The 23,244-nt window shown below is 44.1% G+C and overlaps 1 protein-coding gene across 2 annotated transcripts in view; it reads right to left on the bottom strand.

Moving 5' to 3' along the window:
* GRM3 (glutamate metabotropic receptor 3) overlaps positions 1-23,244 on the bottom strand; it is a 144,035-nt gene that overhangs the window by 26,975 nt on the left and 93,816 nt on the right. For both annotated transcript variants that reach the window (XM_083575040.1, XM_083575039.1), the window contains exon 2: positions 3,993-4,599. In XM_083575040.1, the coding sequence (XP_083431166.1) occupies positions 3,993-4,490 (498 nt within the window). In that variant the 5' untranslated portion in view covers positions 4,491-4,599. The remainder of the gene's footprint in view (positions 1-3,992; positions 4,600-23,244) is intronic.

Here is a 23,244-nt window from a genome sequence, read left to right on the forward strand (position 1 = left end):
TGAGGCTGTAACAGAGTTGGAGGAGCCTGCCAGTCCTGCTGTATTGAGCTCCCCTCCCTGCTTATCTCCAGCAGCTTTTGCAGAACAAAGAGCACAGGGAGCACAGCCCCCCCCCATGGAGTTTAAGAGTGCTGCGAAAAGAGCCAGATGGGAAGGAGACAGGCGGAAGCGGGAGACTCAGATGGTCAGTTCTGGCAACTGCATTACCAGGGCCAGTCTTGCCCATAGGATTCTCAGTTTGAATTCCGTTTCCTTGAATAAAGAATCACCTTTATTGCTCATCTCTGAGTCTCAGTGCTGACCTGCAGCTGAACCAGCCCTGACATCCCCTATGTCAGGCATAGGGAACCTTTTTGGCTTTGTGCACCCAGTTTGACTGCCCACCTGTCAGTTGCCTGACATCACAGGTGCTTTGAAGTCCCGAACTTGGGACTTCAAAGCACCACAGGAAGCCCAGACATCAGGTGCTGGAGGGAATTGCCCAATCCAGGAGACTTCAGCTCTAATGCCCATCAACTCTGTCACCCATTGGCCCATTGAATTCTAATTTAGGAGTGTATATTTAAGACTCTTAAACTCTCTTTGGGCATTCAGTGCTCCCCCACGAGCGAGGGTGGCCCCACTCATGCTGCCATTCTAGGCTTTGCCACCCTCCATATTCTGGAAGGTCAATGCTCACAGCAGGAACATGCAGGATGGCCAGGGTTCAAAATTATGTCCAGCGGCTTCCTGAGTACAACAGGCTCCCTTCTGTAGACGTTCCCCCTTCAATGCTTGGGCAATGGTGGGTCTGGGCATTGGGATGCTGTAGAGCAGCTGGGCTGGGCAGCAAGGCCATGCTCACCCTCAGGCAATTCTAAACATGTGAGGGAACTGAAAGCCCAAATAGATCTAAAAGGTTCAACAGATATTTACACGTGGAAGGACCATGCCACTAGAGCAGAGATGTATTGTAGCATAGTGACTAAAAGGGACACATCAGTGGTGGTGCCTGAATGTGCAACTTCCACTGAGGTGCATCTGGCCCCAACTCTCCATATTTTTAGGTGACTGGTTAGGACATACCTTTTATGGTTACTGGAGGAGACAGACCTGATTAGAGAAAGGAATTCATTCCTGCTGCTCCTATTAGTAATTGTGATTTAGGGATTTGTTGCATTGTTGTTGTTGTTGCTTTTAAATGGATTTTATGTATTCTTTTAATTTTATTTGACCATTGTAGTAAAATGTGGCTTATGCAAAGAAGAGCATATAAATAATCTAAATCAGGGGTGGGGATCTGGATCTGGCTAAAAGTCCAGATCCTTACCTCTCCCACCCCAACAGGCCAATTTGACAGGTGGGCACCTGATGTCACAGTGCTGTCAGGTGACCCCCTTCATCCGTACAGTTTGAAAATAAACCATGTAGGCTTGAGCTTACAATGCACAACGCCTGTTGCCCTGAAATCAGCTTGTGGTTGGAACTTCAAAATGCCACACACAAGTCTCTACAGGTTCAGATGATCAGTGGAGCCTGCAAACCCATTTTTGGACCCAAAGAGATCTTTACTTACCCCACACCTGACACGTAAGACAGGTGGCTGTGGCTTGGTCAACATGGCTTCATGAGCCAAATGGTGAGGCCTGGTGGGTCTGCTTTAGATTTCCCACTGCTGCTGGAAGAGTTGGGGTTTTTTAATCAGCTGACAATCAGGAAATCACAGGTGCAGATTTTTCTCTGCCCACCTTATATGTGTGTGATGTAGTACGCCTCCATGTAACCTTAGATGCTATGTTACATGCACCATGGGAGGCAGGGTGTCTGCTCACCTCTCCACTGTCCAAGGAAGGTCCCTGCCTATTCAGTGTGTGCTCTACAGAGCAATGTGCATGCACAGATCAACCCTGTCTCCCTGACTTGTTGCGACCATGGTTTTATGCTGAATGGTCACAGAATGGCAACCTTACTGAACATAGAGTGCATATAGAGTGCCCCAGATGGGCAGGGTGGTATTACTACTACTACTATGTACATTGTCCAGTTGAGTTCTTTGTCACCTTGTCCCCAGTTTGAGTTTCAAGTGCTTGAGCAAACTTTCAGATCCACAGCTGTTATTTCTTTCCCAGAAAAAAATCTTTTCAACTGGACCCTAATCCTGCATTCTAGCATTGAGGCCGTTTGCTATTGATCTCAGGAGGAAGGTCTGCTTGAGTCAGAAGCTTGTAAACACATATAGCTGGTACAAAATGCATTACTTGTTACACCTTTATAATTTCAAGTCATGAAGGAGAGCCTGAGCATTTGGAACTGGACAATGTACTACAGTGCTCTGAGCCTTCTGTTAGCCGTGGAAACTAGATGAGATGACCCCAAAGGTCTACATTCCTTAATGCCATTTCTTTGATTCTAAGGTGGGCACTATTAGTCCCACAAGTGATTTATGCCAGTTTCACTAGAAGAAGAAACCAATATATGTGTAAGTTTCATTATTCCATATTGCAAGGTCCTGCCCCCTAGACTGAGTCCAAAACTCACAATTCTTTGAGAACAAAAGTCTGCTTACAGCTCCAGAGCACCCAGACGTTCTTGGAGAGGAGCAACTTATTCTCCCCAAGCTTCCCTTTGTCTGGAAACAGTTAGAGTCCACCTTGAAGATCTAGCTGAAGTGGGCCCTTCTTTGAGAGTCTTCTCAAATAGCCTATGTAGGGTGGGGTGAGGGGAAATGGAGCATAGTGCACCCTTATTCTTCCCTGTCAGGCACTACCTCCATGGCTCGCTGTCACTCTGCTTTTGCTGGTGGCCCTCTCCACCAGCAGAATTGTCCCATTTCAAGACATCTCTGGGACAGCAGTGTTCCTCCATCCCTTCCAGCCTTGGCTCTGTTTACATCTAGCTGATTATGCGGGAAGGACATCAGAGGGCCTGCAGGTACAGTGTATCTGCAGGTACAGGTACAGAACTGGAGACAACTGTGTTGGTTTAAGACTCAATGAATGAGGGCAAATTTAAACACGAAAGAGCTGCTTTCCACAGCAACTGGGAACCAGGCAAGCATCATCTCAGTTCAAGGACACGTTCCAGCCAGGCAAAAGAGCTCAAAGAGCCAAGCGAGTGAGGGGTGTCTCTTGGGGAGAGGACCAAATAGAGAGGCCAGGAGGACGACATTTGGTCTCCAGGCCAGAGGTGACCCCCCCTCTAATATTTGAAGTGACCCCATACTGAATCAGATCATTGGCCCATCCTTACCCCAGTATTGCCAACGCTAATTGGCAGTGGCTCACCATGTTCTCAAGTGCAGGATTTTTTAAATCAAGAGTCTGCCTGAGAGCCTGGAGATGCCAGGGGTTGAACTTAGGACTCTGCGCATGTCAAGCATGTGCTCCACTACTGAGTTAGGGTAAACACAACATCTCACATTGATCCAAGTTTGACTAGAGAAGACATTTCCAAATTGAGCTCAGTATTCTTATGTCAAAGTCATCCATAGCAGAATTGAACCCAGCTTGGTCCACCACATGCAGTGTGAAGGCAATTCCTGGGCTTTTGGAAGGAGAATGCGCTCTCTTCCACTAGTCCTAATTCTGGCATCAAGCTAGAGAAGGAAGGAGATGACCTCCTGCTCCTGCCAGTGAACATCATGCTTCAGGGTTATCCTCCGTGGTCAAATGATGATCACCAATCTTCATCAGCAAGTCTCTCAAACTCCCTTTCACCCTGTGGCTTCTCTGCCCTTTTATACCCAAAGCCACACTCCACCCATCCTTTGCAGCCCTGGTTATGCAGCCGTCCTTTTCTGCCTGCTGAGTGTAATTCAGGTGGCTCTGCCTGACAGGAGCTGCTACACTTTCCAGCTCCTTTTGGGAGGAACCTCAGCTGGGTAGCATGACCCACATGTCTGGTTCTTCCCTGACACCCACATGGGCTTACGAGTGTTTTCCCATTGGATTCTGTAGAGTAGGTAAAAGGACATTGAGATGGAAAACTTGTTCTTAAGAGTTAAGATATCTCACCTGTATGGAGACGCTGCTGTAAGAACCTCCAATGACTCCTGCAATGAGTAGTGGGATGTTTTCTTGAATCGCGTACGACCCATCAGGACACATATATTCGGCTTCATCCACTTTAGTCAAAGAAGCCCTGACAAACTCCAGGGACTGTTCTAATGCATACGTGTCCCGGGAGCAAGTGTCCAAAATGTGAACTCCAAGCTTAATTCCTGGGAGCAAGGAGCTGTCTCTGTTGATCTCATCAATCGCAAACAACATTGCCTCCAAACGCTGGATACCTCGGTCTTCATTGATTCTCCCACATTCTTCTGCTCCACTGCCCTTTTCCTTAATAGGGAACAGACCACCCAAAACCAGGTCTCCTTCAATCTTAATTTCTTTCCTCATAAAGTTGTGGTCACCTAGAGAAAGGAAGCCTCCTTTGGAAAATAAAGCCAGCGCAAGCACATGGAGCTTTGCAAACATCTTTGTTGGTCCTGTTCTGACAGCTCTAAGAAGCATCTGTAGGAGTGCTAGTGACCTTCATTCCTTCCAGCGCATCGTGTGGCAATCTGAAATGCCATCCCATGGGCGAGGGAGGCGCAAGCCGGCCAGATCTTCCATCAAGTCTCTAGAGAGATGAAAAATGGTTAGAAAAGCCTAAAGTAAGACACATGATGGCTTTTCCCCACTGAACACATACTGAGCTGGTCTTTAAGGTTTCAGAGGACTCTGAAAACATTTTCTGTGGTGTAGGAGTAACCATGCACCCAAACCCTTCATCTCACAGCTCCTGAACATGTGGCATGAGGGCTTTGCAGAGATAGCCAAGTTCACATAACTCTTCCCACTCAAAAAAAGCACATGGGGGCAGGCAGTGATGTGATGAGTGTAGGCGACGATTGTGCACACAGTGATACATGTGAAGCTCTTGCATTTTATGAAATGGGCCTCTGTCCTTATGTCACAATGCAGTGAGAGTGATCTGTTAGCACAAAGAAGATTCAGCTGTGGAAAAGAAGAGCTCAGGAAAAAGAAAAGGCCCCTGCACCCAAATACTGGGCAGTACAAATGTGATGCACATGGACCAATATAAACTGACTAACCATTGACCAGAGTTGCCAGCTCTGACAGTGTCAACCACATGTTAGTGTGCTGTCAATCAAGACACCTGCTTTACCCTTCCTGGCTACATAACTAGGTAAGTGGCTTTCTGGTTCACTGTTCTGCCTGGGCACATAAACATGAGTGTAGGCAAGGGAAGAGCAGGTTCATTGTCCTTGTCACAAACCCTACTCCTGTTCCTCTTCAGAATCCCCCTAGTTTGCCCAAAGATACTCTTCAGCCATGCACTCCAAGGAAAACCCCCACATAGATACCATATATTGCAGAAATTAGGGGTGGCTAACCTTTTTGGGGCCTAGAACCACATTTGCCCAATCCTCAGGGTGGGGCTGAGCACTTTGATCAACATGCCAGTGTTAGGCAGCCTGTACAGATGGTAGGGAGAGCCAGGTACACCTGCTGTTGACCTCAGAGGGCTAAGCCAGCTTATGCTGTCATGCCAAGAATGCCCCATGCCTCCCAGCTGACCAGGGACTTCTGCCCTGCACCTCAGACAAGCTCTGTATGGGCCTGGTGGTCTCTCTCTCTCTCTCTCTCTCTCACACACACACACACACACACACACCCTGATCTGCACAGATCAGCTGAGGAAGGAGGGTTATCTGAGAACTAGGGAGCAGTTGACTTGCATCACATCCGGTCAGATGTGTGAGAGAGCACTAGTGTGAGAGAGCACTTTCATCTGCTTTAATTGCGCAACCTCGAATTTCCCGGCATGTGCATATATTTTCCCCTGCAAAATACTGACTGTCCAGAGTTGCTTTGGCTGACTGCTGTGGGAAACAGGATGTGCAACTCAAAAACGATATTGTGGACCTAAGAAATAATATGGGAAAAGTGGGCAGAGAGAAGACTCGCTCTTTTTTTCTCATAATACTTGAACCCAGGGTCAGGCAGTGAAGATGAATGCCTGATTAAGAACAGACAAAAGGAAGCACTTCTGCACATAGTGCCCAGTTGAACGACAGCATTTGCTCCTGGGAGATTTAGTGGTGGCCAGCGACTTAGATGGCTTTAAAATGGGACTGGACAAATTCATGGAGGGTAAAAGTGGTTATTAGTCATGATGGCTATTTAGTGCCTCTAATATCTGAGACAGGACACCTCTGAATAGGAGGGATTTGGTGGGAGAGGGCTATTGTGCTCATGCCCTGGTGGAAAGTCATTTTGAGTTCCACTTTTCTGGAAAAAGCATCATCATCATTGGCATTTGGTTGGTCTCTATGGAAACAGAATGCTGGACTAGACAGGGCTTTTGTCTGCTCCAGTAGGACTCTTACATTTCTGTGTTGAGATTGAGCCTGGGTCACAAGCAGGAGGACTATTCTTACATTTTTGTTCTCTTGGGTTCCCCCGGATCCAGCTTCTCATTCTGTCCACTCTGGTGGGGCTGATACCAGCTCCCCGCTAGATGCATAGCACCCCTGATCATGCCAGAAGCAAGCTTAAGCACTTACACACACCATATATTCTGGGTGAGGTATGCATATTGGGGGGAGCACCGGTTGTTGTTTTTTGTCCTTGATCCTGTTTCATTAAATTGCAAGATTGGTGTGTTAGCCCTCAAAGTAAATCAAGTATGGTAATATTTATATAGGGCACTTTAATAATGCATGACTGTACTTACCTTTTTCCTTAAAGCAGAATTTATAATGATGGCACTTGCAGGCCTATGTATAATTTAGAAACACTTAGCATTATTTAAAAGAGAGTGCTAAGAAATTTAAAGGAGAGAAAATTAAAATTTAACACCAAAAGAAGGAGAAACAAGGTTGTTTGTTGCTGTAGTTTTCTTCTCTTTCTTCTCCTTCCCACCCATGTGATTGTGAGGCAAAGGAGGGGATCTGCAGGCTTTAAATTGGTAGGAACTCCTGTAAAATGGTCAAGACGCTTTTTCTATTGACAAACAGCCTCAACTGTAGCTCATCTAAGAAGTCCAGAGTTTTGCCTTCATGGACGAAAAGTGATATCTGTGCTGCAAAAAAGTGTCTTCACTGTTCACCACTGCCAATCTGCTTTTGTTATTTCATGTGCACAAGCTCCAAGGTTAGCAAAGAGGATGTCTCCAAAGGATAAGAGATACCAACAAAACACATATCCCTGGTGTTTGGATATGAATTTCAAGGACTCATCTCAACAAAGGGAGGAGTATTGAGAGCCCTGGATATTTCATAATTAAATTCCAACTGGAGAAGAATTCACATTTAAGCCCCCTTCACCTGCGGAGCACCCACTTCCCTTCTCACCCAACTGTATTGGAGAGTGAGGTTTAGAAGAAAGATTCTTAGTCTCTCATAGCAGATTTAGCAACATGGAGATTGCTCCAAGCAAATTAAAACCTGGTTAGATTTGCATCTACCCTCAACCACCTTTCAGCAAATGTTCCTTACAAAAATACTTGGGCTAGAATAAATCACAGACAGTTAGCTTTGCAAATAAGTGAAGATTTTTCTCACAGAGGTTTCAGAAGTTACAGCAAAAAAAATTAAGACTGCATGGTTCCTTCTTGTTCCAGGAAGCAGAGTAGAGCAGTTCAATAAATGTAAGGTTTCCGCTGCCCTTGGGGAAACTACATTTCCCAAGGGCTACCAGGATATTGCATCTTTGTGGTATACTGACATATACCATAAAGTCCTGCCTCGTTCCTTCACCCAGTGACTAGTTGGGTGGGAGGGATTTGGGGGCTTATTATTTTATTTTATTTAACAAAACTTATACACTACTTAACTGTACTAACATGTCTAATGGGGTTACAGTGGAGACAAAGGACAGCCCAAGTTCAGAAATGAGGCAAGCTATTTCCCAATTTTGGGGGCAGATAACTTGGCTTACATTCTAGATAAATCTGGTGCAAACCAAGAGTTGTGCAATGACTGCAGATTAAGAACTCTCTGTTTGCAGCCTGATGCTGTTCTGCTCTGTTGATGTTTTCTAAAAAAAGTCATATATAGTCTTGTTTAATTCTGCTGCTGAAATCAGTGGGAATGAAAAGGACTTAAATTTTGATGGATCACAATCTAGTATTTAAATAGTAAAGGTAAAGGGACCCCTGACCATTAGGTCCAGTCGTGACCGACACTGGGGTTGCGGCGTTCATCTCGCTTTATTGGCCAAGGGAGCTGGCGTATGGCTTCCAGGTCATGTGGCCAGCATGACTAAGCTGCTTCTGGAGAACTTCAATTCTGGTATTTCAATAAAGGGGCACAATTCGCTAAAAGGAACAGGAAGTGTGAAAGTGGGAAGGTTTCCTTTAAGTTTAGTTTGTTTAGACGAAAATCCACTGAGTTCAGTGAAAGTTATTTTGTAGAAAATGTGCCTCAGAGACAGGAATGTACATATACAGGGAATGAGGAGTTAAATCTAAATTTTGTACAAAGGTAATAAAATTCTAGTTGGAATTAATCATGCAAATCGTAAATCTGAATATATTCATTTTGCCATACAAAGTAAAACTAGTTTTTGTCATTAAAATTATTCTTCCCATATCCTCACAACCACCACTGCAGAATGCTAGCATTTGAAACTAGGCATGGATGTCTGCAACATTTGAACAGCTGCTTTCCTTGCATTGCTTCTGGGATCACCTGATCAGAGCTAGAAATTGACTTAGCTGTGGTTCTGAAGCCATTTCTGTCCATTTGCAGTGTGACTTGCTCTCCCAGGATCTAATTATTAGTGATTTGACAGACTCTGAAGTATAAAAGGCTCAAGTCAAATCACACCAGTGCAGCAGAAGGAGCTGACAAGCTCGATTCAAGATTCCCAGATCAATTGTGAGAAGACTCAGAGAAAAGGCCTCCCCATTATACAGAATAAGGTGGAGGACGAATGGTGGAAAGTGGGAGGTTTGTCGTGTTTTTGATGCAGTGAATGAATTGGCAAAGGGAGGGGAGTTGGCTTAGCATAGCCTGATGAGCAACTTTACTCTCTGCAGATTTTTTATTTTTATTTTTTTAAAGACTAGTGGTCGAGTATTCAAAAATAGGATATTCCTTCTGTATTTCGACATGCTGCCCCTTAGCTGACTTGTTCATACCCATAGCTCTTATGTGAGAGCGCATGAAAGTAAAAATGCAATTCCAGCGTCAAGTTTGGTGAAGGTGCTGATTCGCAGACCCAGTTTCTGGTGGCATTTCCCCCAAAGGCCCACCCGTGGCCTGGCATTGTCTTCCAAGACAGATGAATGCCAACACCAGGTTCCTGCACATTAAATGTTAGTGTATCCAAACAGAGCAAATCATGTTATTTATCATCAGGGTTTTTTATTTTAAAAAATGGGTTCACAGACTTTCAAAACAAGTCATCCGTCAGATGGCAATATTGCTTGACTGCAGTTTTTCATACAGTTGATTGCTCCCCCATGAAAAATAAAACAAAAACTAGCATCTTCAGGAAGGCCAGGAAAAAAGCATAGAGAGTTTCTCAAAAGATCCTTTCAGTGCCCTATTGTGGTACATTTTCTGGAGATCAGATTTTAAATGTATGCAAAAGAGTTCATTTCACTTATCTGTTTCCTTTCACTTTAAAAGTTTAATCTGTTTCATTTTCCATTTATTTGAATTGTATTCATTTCTTTTTGCCCATTGATTTCAATGGGTGTATTCTGCTGCCTGGAACTTCTGTGTCTTCCAGGACTTCTGACCTGTGAAAGGCTCCAATTCTAATGGGCTTTAAAAACCAAAAACAAAAACATTTTTATAAGCTTTCCTATACTTCTAGTGGGGGATTTGGTTATTTTTCTTACATAATAACAAACTATACCCACTTAAAGTAGATCATATGGAGCTCATGAATGCATTTTGTATTTTTATAAAAGCCTAAATAAAGTAGGGATGGGACGTGGGTGGCGCTGTGGTCTAAACAACAGAGCCTAGGGCTTGCTGATCAGAAGGTCGGTGGTTCGAATTTCTGTGACGGGGTGAACTCCCATTGCTCAGTCCCTGCTCCTGCCAACCTAGCAGTTTGAAAGCACGTCAAAGTGCAAGTAAATAAATAGGTACCGCTCCGGTGGGAAGGTAAACGGCGTTTCCGTGTGCTGCTCTGGTTTGCCAGAAGCGGCTTAGTCATGCTGGCCACATGACCCAGAAGCTGTACGCCGGCTCCCTCGGCCAATAAAGCAAGATGAGTGCCGCAACCCCAGAGTCGGTGACGACTGGACCTAACGGTCAGGGTTCCCTTTACCTTTAAATAAAGTAGACAGAGCACTGGTTTGCACATCGCTTCCAAATTTCTATCATTACACGATCCCCTCTGTTTCTAATGTCTGGGCACCGAAGGCTACACATAGCCCCCAAAGTACTGAGCATGCCCAGTAGCCATGGAATGCTGACTGACGGCTGGGGCAGGTGCAGAAAAACAAGGGGAGCAGGGGAAGGGAACAGAGCAAATGGGATCCCAAACGGGAGGCACGTCCCACTGTAACAACTGAATGGCTCATTCTGCTAGCTACTTAGATTTCTGTTCATTTCTTCCGTTTTCCTGCATTTTTAAGACCAAAGCAACCCCCAACACTTTTATATGAAAAGTATTAAGCAGTTTAATTTAACTTTTTAGTGTCTTAATTTTGTTCATTCTGTGTCCCCTGTTTCAGGAACATCTGCAGTGTTACCCCCTGCAGCCCTGCTCCCTGTGAAATTTGCTCACTCCATGGCCAAGAAACATTGCATATTCATAGCTCCTTTAAAAGAGCAATATTGGAATCTGCCAGGTTTCCTTACAGCTCTGCCAAGGCAGTTTCATCTCCCAGGATTCCGTAGGGAGGCCAAATTACATTTTGCCCCTGGGAAAGGCAGAGTGCCTTTCTCCCCACTCTCTTGCAGCAAAATGATTGCTTCTCTGACCATCCTTGGTTGCAAGGCTGCAGAGGCAGATGGGCTATTTAGACATTGCAGAAAAAACACATCCTCCCAGAGACACATGAGCATCATCATGAATTTTCCCCAATACAATCCTAAGGAGCCGACAGGAACAGTGTGGTGAAAATGAACAGGGATGGTCAGGTACACAGTAGCTGCATGAGATGTACTGCTGGTGGGACAGAAGTATGACTTTTGTGTTGTGGCAGGGATGTAGACTAGATGACCCTTGAGTAGATTCCATTCATGCCCTAATTCCCTCCCCTTCAAACAAAATATACAGGCTTTGAGCCAGACTGCTATGGGTACAGCCTCTAAGAATGGCCCAACACAGCATGGCTTCCCCTTGTCCCCCCCCCCACAAGGTGATCGTGCAAGCACTGTGTCAGACCGTTACTGGAACGGGGCTCATATGTGCACCTCCATATCTCAATGGGACTTACTCCCAGGGACGCAACTGCGACTTTAAGCAGGGCAGAGTGTAGGCGTTTTGTCAGCTGATTGCAAATCTTGTCTACAGGGCTTTAGACAATTAACTTCAGCAGATTCTCTTAAAGCTAACCCATACACATGCACACTGCAGAGCCGCAACTGTTCCATCGCATGAATGTTACCTCTAGGCCACGGGAGTCAGTGGTGCATGAAATCACAATTAACGGAGCAAGTGTTTTGCAAGTGAGCAGAAGCTGCTGCAAATTACCCTGCTCGATTAACTTGGGGTTTTTTTGGCAACAGCTCTGTTGAGCAACAGCCTGATGATTGCTGGACTGTGGCATGCGTTAAAAAATCATTAATAAAGCATAATTGATTGTGAATCGTGCTTGCTTGCTTGTATGTTTTAATTGTTAATGTCACAGAAGTTGGCTGGCAACAAAAGCTGCCCTTGGCTATAAATCATTAGAATGTTTTCTGTGACAGAGACAACAGCATCTGATAAAGGCAGCTTCTCAGTTTGTCACAGCAGCCCTGTCTCCCCACCTCAAGATGGTCCAGGTCAAATTCTGCGTGGTGCATTTTTCTTTAAGCTTGGCAGTAGGCTGAAGGGAAATTTCTTCTTAAATCAACCACAGACATCTACTCACTGAATTTACAATCACCATCATGTTTTCAAAATACAAGTGGAAATAATAACCAGTCAGGTCAATGTTCTCCCGGAGTCGACACAACAACTATTTAAAAAATAAATCCCACTTCCCTTGGTTCCCAGGGATGCTCCCACTTCATGCATGCTGAAGTAATTGGTCTTTAAAACTCGAAGGCACTTGACTCATGTTCAGGCAACCCAGGGTTACAGCTCTCATGATCATTGGTCCATCAGTGGGTAGATTAGAGGAAAAGAGATTGGAGATAGTGCTTCTTGAGCACTAAAGAGAGAATAATCAACCTAGGGAGAACTGAGGGAAGATAGAGCAGATAAAACATGGCAGATGCAGGTTCCTAAGTGCATCATAGTGATGCAAATTCTGCTTTTTAAAGCCATGCATATAATTTTCTTTAATTTTTTACTTGGAAAGTTAAAAAAAAAAAGTTCACCATTTGTATTATCATTGCTCAAAAGAAAGTGTCTATCTAGTTCAGCATTCCATTTCCAAAATTAGCCAGTCAGACCCTTCTAGGAAGTCCACTTCCGCCTTAAGGAGGAGGTGGTGGTGTGGGCTCTCACGACTCCTCCACGTGCGGGGGGGGGGGCAGCCCTGCACGACTGGGGGATTCCTGGCTGCATCACTGGCCAGGCCGACCAATCTGGTTGGTCTGGGGGTGTGGCCTGCCCCATAAAGACAGGACGCAGCTGGGAGATCTCTCTCTTTCGGGCTTCCAGCTGCTCCGGTTTTCCCATCCTCCAGCCCTTTAAGGTTTTCATCTCTTTTGACCCTGCTTTGGACTCCGGTTGGTCACTGTTGAGGGGCCTGGTAGGAATTTTTCCACTTGGCAAATTGGCACCAGCCACTTGGTTTTCGCCTACCTCATAGTAAATTGTCACAACTTTTTAAGGTTTGGAGGTTAGGCATTGGAATATTTCTGGAGAAGAGAAGAGGGGAGGTAGCACCATCACCTGCCCCGCATATTGAAGGGTATTCCGTTAAAGGATTCCGGGGGGTGTGGCCCTGTCCAAAGCCTGGGGAGGTTAGGGCCTACCTAAGGCACGACACCTATTGGTGACCCCTGGGGGAGCTCCTAGTTGATGTGCATCAGCAGGACTCCCCCTACTGGTGGCTAACGCTTCCCAGACTCCCTGCAGACGAACTGGAGTCAGATATAGCCAGTTAGATCCAATGCCTAATACGGCTCATCATCTGTAACCAATAAAGTTGTGGCCTTTTTTTAGCCCATTAACCTTAAATATTTGAGTCATGTGTCTTTATTCAACCGGGGGGGTGGTGGTCGAGACCTTGCCACACAAACCCCCAAGCAGGGCACAAAGGCAACTGTTTGCTCCCCAGCAGCTGGTATTCAGAGGCTTGCTGGCCCTGAATGTGGAGGATTTATTTAGATTACCAACCACAGATTCACAAGTGCCCAACTGAAAACTCTTGGAGCTCTATACGTTCTCTATTTAATTATAAACTCAAATTGAGAATGCTTGAAATATTCACAGACTATTCAGATCAGCTGTTTGTCAGGAAAACCAACGTATGATTGGGAAAGTAAAACTAAATAACCATTTCCTCTGCAGAGTGCGACCTTTTCTTCCATACCCATAGGAACTGGCAGGAGAGGCACTTCAAAGTGAAAAAGGCGATGTTCCTATTCTCTGAAGGCAGCCAATTACTTGAAAAGTTCCTGCCTTCTTAAGTCTCTGTTACTGTTTCACAGTTTCTTCAGGACCGATTCCAGTTCACAGGGCAAAGAAGAAAAGGTCAGCATGATGGACAACACCCCCCCCGGCTGATTTCAGGCTGACTGGCTTCTGTCTTGAAGGACACCTGCCATTTGCACTACAGTCCATGATTTTCTGTATGAACATGATATGCTGTTTTGAAAAAGTAACAGAGTTGCCCCTGGAATTCTGACTAAAGTAAAATTCAATGTGTCATAATTGGTGTTTCCACCTTGGGCAAAACACCTTAAGGATTTTAACAGAAGCCAAGATAGCAGAGAGAAGGCTCTAGGTGTTTCATGAGGCGATTGAAAATATTCTCAGTGGTGGTCTACATCTCCATTCTTTGCTTTTTAATTAAGCCAATTGTAAATAAATTTGCACGTAATCAAACCTTAATATACACACTATTTTGAGTGTAATATAACTATGCAAATCTACTCAGAAGGAAGCCCAATTGAGTTCAGGTAAGTGTGTATGGGATTTCAGCTTTCAAAATTTAATGAACTATAGCTATCACTCATTTTCAGGTAATTTAGTTTAATTCCGTGTAACAGTAGCACACCAAGTAAAAATGGTTTCAAAACCAAAGTAAGGCTGTCTCTCTGTCTAAGCCCAAGCAAGTGAATTTTTCCTCTCCAATTCAAGTTAACAAAAGCCTTTGTTAACAAATCTGCGATTAAACTGTGTAGCTACCAAAAAAAAAAAAAAAAGCTTTTGTTGATGTTTGCATATTTGGCTTCTAAAATTATGCACAAGGATCCAATATTTTAACTTTCAGTGAATTCATCAGCAAATCGGTTCTCCTAGTTCAGTTGCATATTTGAGTAAAAAAATCAGCCCAGTTCTGGTGCAGACATAAGGCATCCTCATGAACACACAAACCCTCTAAGTCTAGTTGAGACTTGGGGCAGACACACCAGCCTCACTCGCAACATCCTTGCACCCATTGTGCTCCCCCCTCAGTGCCTAACCTTCCCTGTGCTGTGTGTGTTGTGTAGTACCCTCCTCTGGAGGCCCTGATAAAGCAAGGAGACTACTTGAGTTCAAGAGAACATGAGTAGAAACCCCCCCACAGACATTCCCTGTGTAACACAGAGAAGGTCAGGCCCTGGAGGGGGGCACCATAGGTGCAACAATGTTGGGGCAGTCCTTTGTGTGCCCCTTGTCCTTGTGCACACTTTGAGTGTTTGTGTGCTCAGAGGAGTGCCTGAACATGCCTGCAGAATTAAGTTGCATTCAAGCACACCTTCACATAGTTAAGGGGCAACAGGACCATCCATGTGGCACTTTCTCCAAGGTAGCACAGGTTCCTTTCCCCACATTAGGGATGAACATCTGCAGAGGGGAAACCTGTGCATATAGAGCTCTATGGATGTGGATTTTCCCCAGCAGATGCTTCCACCTCATGCATGGAGGTCGGTCTTTCAAGGAAAAATGGTTTGCTTAATTTGTATTACACAAGAATTGTGGCTTGGGCTGATACAGGTTTCCCTTGGGGTTTTATTCAAACTGCAAAACAGAAGAGAGGAGAAGTGGCCAACAAACCATATTTTTACTATAATACACAAATGTGGAAACTTAAATATATTAACAAGTACAAAAATGAAAAGTTATTATTCTGTAATATTCCTCCTTGCTCCCTTCCAAATGACCGTTAGTTGTCACTGTTTGACTCTTGTGGAATATAAAATTGTTTTCTGAGCTTGGGATCCCACTCAGTCTGAACAATGTTCTGATGTATGCCTTAGACAGATAAAAATGTAGAACCCAGCTCTTCAGTGCTCTGCATAAGTCAACTTCTTATGTTTCTATGTTCACAGCTGTTTCTCACTGTTCCTTATAAATCAAAGCACACTCAGTCATTGAATAACGCTGGGGGGCCCAAGAATGTTAGACGTGTGACATTGGCCAGCAGGAACAAGCAGTTTTCGCACACTATTGGTATGGTAACAATGTGAAAGTTCAGCAGCAGTGTCCTCCAAGGGCCACACGTATTCTTAAATTGTGCCAGGGCTGGTTCCTGGTGAAGAATTATGAGCCATCACCAGGTTTAAAAGGATGTGTTCAGACCCTGCATCTGATCCATGGCTGCGCCCAGGTCTTTTAATGGTAAGAACAGATGTTGGAGGGATCAAGGGACGGCATTACAGAGTTGGCTTCATAAACATTTCCTATATATTGTAGCCAAGGCTTTGCAGCTACAGGAGGTCTGTGACTTCATTATAATTCCTTCTTTCCCACCAGAATTGTTATTATACATGATGCAGCAAACAATCAGAACTTCTAACATTTGCTCTTTTTATGGATAGTTTGCTCTGCTTCCCTTTGAAAACTCTGATTTGTTGAAATTGATTGGCTTTCTCCTTCCAGCCACAAATAACATTGCCCTAGGGTTGCACGTCTCTCCACATTTTGCTCTCTTTCTAACACAGCTAATGGGCACAGATACAATGTTTGCTTCATATCCTGCCATAATTAGGGGGCTGAGGGTGAACCGACACATTTTGTGGTCTAGTTGTTTGTGGGGAGCGGGGGAATGTTTCTTGTAAAGATGCCAAGGTCACTCAGCTCACATGGATCATCAAGATGCTGAAGAAGTCTTGACAGTTCATTAAAATTATAGTAAATATGGTCTATATGGTGTCAAATGGATAGGAGGAAAGGTTAAGATAAAACCATTAGAGCTATTGGGCTCAACAGATCCATCAATCTATTTGCATGAAATATTATTATTATTATTATTATTATTATTATTATTATTAGTGTGCTTGTGTTTTAAGGCTCCCTATGTAATTGCTCTGGGCTGAGCAGGGGCAAGATTGAATTTTGTGTCTATGTATGGCCCCCTTCACAGTATTGTAAAACTTGTTAGAAAGATGGCCGAGGCAAGCAGTGGGCAATGGAAGGCCGGTGTGAACAAGTCATCGGCGAAAGTCAATGCATCTGCTAGGTGTGGAAGATTAAGCTGCCTTGTTTCTTACATTTAACTTCAGGAAAGCCATGATGCAGAATGTTAGCTGTGCTTCGGTGCTGATGACAAGCATGAACTAATGGCCTGGGCCGTCTTTTCAGACTCCCTTCCCCTTTCTTTTAAAGAAAACCAAACTACTGTGATCTCTCTCTCACTGCCCAACACTTGTCTAGTTCAAGTATGGTTTAACTTCCTAATTTAAAAGCATTGATCTCCACCTCGAGCTTGAATATACTTAAAGAAATACAACAGGCTCTTAGCAACAGCTGACCCTGCAGTGGCCATAAGACATGTAAAGTGGTGAAAGCATACATTCATATTCACCGCATATCTCAAGAACTACAGAACAGGGAGTAAGCCTGAATATTGCAGTGGAACTGTGTAAAGGTAAAGGTAAAGGTAAAGGTAAAGGTAAAGGTAAAGGTAAAGGTAAAGGTAAAGGTACCCCTGCCCGTACGGGCCAGTTGTGACCGACTCTGGGGTTGCGTGCTCATCTCGCTTAAGAGGCCGAGAGCCAGCGCTGTCCGAAGACACTTCCGGGTCACGTGGCCAGCGTGATGAAGCTGCTCTGGCGAGCCAGCACCAGTGCAGCGCACGGAAACGCTGTTTACCTTCCCGCTATAAAGTGGTACCTATTTATCTACTTGCACTTAGGGGTGCTTACGAACTGCTAGGTGGGCAGGAGCTGGGACCGAACGATGGGACTCACCCCGCTGCGGGGATTCGAACCGCCGACCATACGATCGGCAAGTCCAAGGCACTGAGGTTTTACCCACAGCACCACCCGCGTCCCTAGTGGAACTGTGTAGGATTATTTAAATCTTCTCTGATGCTATGGCTGATCTGGGTGAGGTCAACATGGACTTCCTTTAGAAAAAGAAATCCTCTTGTTTATTTCACACCACCTCTGTGTGTTAGATCTTGTCCTTGTCCTTGAAAGGGAGCCATCCATGGAGCAATCAAATAATCACCTCTTAAGAAGACAATCAGCACCTCCATCTTATCTGGAGCTAGCTTCATAGAATTATAGAATTGCAGAGCTGGAAGGCACCCCAAGGGTCACCTAGTCTGCAATGCAGGAAACTTTGCTAAAGTATCCATGATAGATGGACAATTTGTTTATTCCCATATAGCCCATCACATTCACCAGAAAACTGTTCAGCATTTTATTCCCTTTAACAAATTTACTGGGCTCATTTGAATGAAGACCACACTTCCCTTTCCACATATGATCAGAGCGGATTCTCAGGACCATTGGATTTGTGATTTTTGCACATTACGATTCCCACTCCAGAGCCACCCAGTCCTATCCATCTGCCACCATGTGCAGAATCCAGTTTTTGGCATGCACACGAATATGTTGTTATTTCCTGCCTGGAAAAACAGATTGCTGTGTTTGGGGTCCTTCCTGCAGAGCAAGGCCCATGGAGTTCTGCTCCAAGGTCTGTCCCTACTGGCATGACTGATTTTCCTGGGTTTTTGCTGAATTCTCTGCCTGCCAGTTAACGAAGTCTGAATGCTCATTCTCCCAAAGCAGAGAACATTTAGAACTCAGGACTCATTCATGCAAAATAAGGGCATCAACACGTAAATAAACCCAACAGACACAGATTTAAATGTCCTCTATTTATTTCCTTGCTTGGCTAGCACAACGTTGTAGGTAGTTAAAATAAATTGAGTTGGGAGATTCATGTCCATGTGTTGCTCGTTTGCTCACTTTATGTTGTACTAAAAAGCAGCCTGGAGTAGAGATTTCAGGATGATCAGGAAATAAAATTACGGTAGATATAAGTGTTTTCTTCAACTACCTGCCTCCAATAATACTTTCCCAACTTTAAAATATGGGAAACAAGAATAAAGGACACCCCCCAACCGTCAACAATACTTCTTATATTTGGAAGTTATTTAACAAGCCTCCATCACAGCTGGCAGTTTAGATCCAAAGCGAGCGTTGTCCAGACAAACCATAAATCCAACAAACAGACAAGAGGGGTGCAGAAACCACATGTTTAAAGCACCTTGCTTCCCCCAGCAAGCATTGCATGTATGTTTCTGTTGGCAGCAAATTTTGCATTAAGTTTCTTCACCTATCCCTTTGTTTGTTTGAAAGCAGAGGACCTGCTCTTAAGTGCTATGGAATTTGAAAATTCAGATACTGCCTGCTTCTTGCCCAGGACCTAGAGATGAAGGTGAGAAAAGCAGGTAGGAAAGAATTGGTTTGAACTGGGCCTGAACTAAAATTCCACCCTGCACAATGAAAAACAGCCTCCTTTTGGAGTCCTCCCTTCTTGATGTTCTGCCTCCAGAAGGAAAAAGCATTGTACCCACATACCCAGTCATGTCACCACACCTTGTCTCAGTTTTTAAGGACATGGCATCTGATTCCATTCACAGACATGTAGTGATGCCATAATTCATTCCAGTGTAAATCACATTTTAAAGCCACCCATTTTGCTATGTATCATGTGATTGGGTGCATAGCATGTGTAACTGTGGAAGTCATTGGTGAAGGAGGAAACAGAAAACATGTTTTTAAAAACTGGTGGAAAGCCTTACTCCCACCCCCCCATAGTTTGATCACTGAGCTAACGTAAAATTCAACCCTATCGAATAAAGAATCACTGCCAAAGAAACAAAATCACCATATCTTAATTCAATTAATCAAATAAACAAAATCTGTTTTACGGCATATTAAGCAAATGATGTACATCTTTTGAATGGCCTGCCTTACTTTGCCAGAAGCCAATAAATGGTTTCCAATTTCAGAACGGTCTATTATGATTCTGCCTTCCTTCTTTTAATCTAATGTAATTGGTTAGTTTTCCCATCATGGGATATTCATGCAGTATAGCTTTCTACTCAGCAAGAGAAGAACGTAGCATAACATAATGTTGCAGCAATAATCAGGTAGGATTATTTCATGAAGATACATTTGTAGGCTTTTGGTGTAAGTTAGCAAAAGCAACAGAAGATCTAGTTTTAGTGATGATGATGATGATGATAATTACGGTATATCCTACCCATCTGGCTGGATTTCCCCAGCCACTCTGAGTGGCTTAAAGCATATATTGAAACATAATAAAACATCAAACATTAAAAACTTCCCAATACAGAGCTGCCTTCAGATGTCATCTAAAACTCAGTGGGACTTACTTCTGAGTAGAAATGCTTAGGATTGCAGTGTAAGCCTGCTCAGTCTTTACCTAGTTAGTTACCTGGGAGTATGCTCCATTGATTACAGTGGGACTTACTTCTGAGTAGACATGCAAAGCCTTGCAGTGTAAGGCTCCATTTACAATAAAGGAATCAACACACTGTGCTTCCTAAGAAATGGCTGACTGCTGAAGCATTGTAATTAAATAATTTAAAGTGGATTGGTGACATTTTCCTTCAAAATTATAGGAAGGGTTTCATATGTCAGCTTCACTATTTTCTTCATTTAGTACAGGTATTTTATTGTCAGTATAAACAGGACTTTTTCACCAACACACACACACACACACACACACACACATCACTTTTAATTACAGTGTTACCTTGGGTTACAGACGCTTCAGGTTACAGACGCTTCAGGTTACAGACTCCGCTAACACAGAAATATTACTTCGGGTTAAGAACTTTGCTTCAGGATGAGAACAGAAATCGGGCTCCCGCGGCACAGCGGCAGCAGGAGGCCCCATTAGCTAAAGTGGTGCTTCAGGTTAAGAACAGTTTCAGGTTAAGTACAGACCTCCGGAACGAATTAAGTTCTTAACCCAAGGTACCACTGTATTCTCTGAGATGTGGAGGGGAGGAAAAAGGAAAACTGGGACATTCTGGGATCAAATCAGAAACCGGGATGGCTTCTGTAATTCCAGGGCTGTCCCTGGAAAATCAGGACACTTGGAGGGTATGATTTTGTGCTAGCACCCACAAAACCTTTGGAAAATTTCAAGTGTGCCAACAGACCCACAAGGTTGGTGGCCCAAAAGGGCTACTCCCCAGAGTTTCAAGAAGGATTATTTCCCCTGAAGATGGCAGTGATGGAACCCAGGACCTTCTGCACACAAAATATTTGCTCTGCTATTGAGCTCTCGCTCTTCTCCAGTTTTTCCAGTTTACAGAACTGGCTGTTGTTTCCGCTTGCATGTTATTGCCTGTTCACTCTACAGAAGTCAGAGTTAGGTTATATTAACAAAATGAAAAACTTTGGAACAGTGACGTGATTTTTTTAATGGTTGATTTTCAGGATAAAAAAATCTTCTTTGGGCAGAATCAAAGTTCCTGCAGAAAGGTGAGCCACCCATCAAAAAACAAACATTGCCTTTTGCACTACAGATGTACAGCACAATCTATCTATTTCTCCTGGCAAGCACTTTCTTGCGCAGCAGTAGGGCTGGGTGTGGAGATATATTGGCTGTTCATTGTGTTGTTGTCTCAGTTACTGATAACTGGCTTTGGGTACATTTCTAAACCATTTCAAAGGAGGCAATTTGCAGATGGGAAAGGAATGTGGATTCTGCATGGTGAACATTTTATCTCCTGTTTCACCTTCTTCCCAATCACTACAGAGTGTGTGTGTGTCCATTTTTGTGAAAAGCAAAGGTTTCATGAAACAAGAATCCGCATTGTGATTTTGCACTATTTTGAAGCAAGTTACTTGTTTTTCCTGTGTGAAAGTGTGTGAGGGAACATTCCCCAGTGTGTGTGAGAGATATACAAACTATGACAATTTTGTTATGAAATAATTTTATGGTTTGATGCTACTGTAAAATCAATTCTACAAGATTTTGATATGACAAAAATGGGTGATTAATTCTTGATTGTACTGAGGTTTTTGGATATTTATATCAGAGCTTCAAGGGGTTTAAGGCAGTGCTTTTGAACTACAGCAATCCTGTGAGGTAGATAAGACTTAGAGATAGCAATTTGAGCATCCAACATCTGCTTAAAAACCTGTAAAGAAGGAAATTCTACCACATCCTGAGAGAGTCTGTTCCGCTGCTGAACAGCTCTTACTGTCAGAAAGTTTAGTTGGAATCTCCTTTCTAGCAACTTGAAGCCGTTGGTTCGAGTCCTCCCCTCCAGAGGAGGATGAAACATGCATGCTCCCTCCTCCATGTGACAGCCCTCAAGATACATGAAGATGGCTATCATATCTACTCTCAGTCTCCTCTTTTCCAGGATAAACATAACCAGCTCCTTCAATAGCTCCTCATAAAGCTTGGTTTCCAGACATTTTATCATCTTGGTTACCCTCCTCAGCACATCTTCCAGCTTGTCAACATCCTTCTAAAATGGTGGTGTCCATAAGTGGACACAGTATTCCAAGTGTGGTCTGACCAAGGCAGAATAGAGTGGTACTATGACTTCCCTTGATCTAGACACCAGACTTCTATTGAAGCAGCCTGGAATAGCATTAGCATTTTTTGCTGCTGCATCACACTGTTGACTCATTTAAGCTTGTGGTCTGCTAAAACCTGGAGATCCTTTTCACATGTACTACTGGCAAGTCAGGTGTCCCCCATCTGATTCTTCCTGTCTAAATGCAGAACCTTACACTTGTCCCTACTGAAATTCATTTTGTTAGCTTGTGCCCAGTTCTCCAATCTGTTAAGGTCATTTTGGATTCTGAATCTATCTTCTGTGGCATTAGCTACCCCTCCCAGTTTGGTATCATCTGCAAATTTGATGAGCATCCTTCCAATTCCTTCATGCAAGTCATTCATAAAGATGTTGAACAACAACAGATCCAGGACAGAACCCTGTGGCACCCCACTGGTCACTTTTTCCAGGATGATGGGGAACCATTAATGAACACTCTTTGAGTTCAGTCAGCCAACCAGCTACAAATCCACCTAACAGTTACCTCGTTCAACCCACATTTTACCAGCTTCCTCACGAGAATATCATGGAGGACTTTGCCAAAAGCCTTACTAAAATCAATATTCACAATGTCCACAGCACAGTGGCGTAGCGTGGGGGGTGCAGGGGGGGCCGGCCGCACCGGGCGCAACATCTGGGGGTTAGGGTTAGGGGGCGCAAATCCACGGGTTAGGGGGTGCAAATTACTTGCCTTGCCCCGGGTGCTGACAACCCACGCTACGCCACTGCCACAGCATTCCCCTGATCCACCAAACTTGTAATTCTATCAAAAAAAGAAATATGATTCATCCATCATAACTTTTTGAGAAACCCATGCCAGGTCCTTTTCTAAGTACTCACAGACCAACTGTTTTAGGACCATTCCTGGTATCAACATTAAGCTGACCAGCTGGTAGTTACCTGAGTGTCCCCCTTTTTGAAGATGGGGACAACATTTGTCTGCCTCCCGTCCACATGGACCCTACCTGTTCTCCAAGAATTCTTGGAAGCTCTTGACAGAGGCTCTGAGATTATACCCGCAAACTACTTTAGTACCCTTGGGTTCAGCTCATCAGGCCCCAGAGATTTGAATTTCCTACAAAGAGTTCAGGGCAGTGCTTTTGAAGCGCAACAATCCTTTGAGGTAGACCATGGTTAGAG

This window comes from Podarcis filfolensis, assembly GCF_964270895.1.
Source record: "Podarcis filfolensis genome assembly, chromosome: 10".
Taxonomy (NCBI): domain Eukaryota; kingdom Metazoa; phylum Chordata; class Lepidosauria; order Squamata; family Lacertidae; genus Podarcis; species Podarcis filfolensis.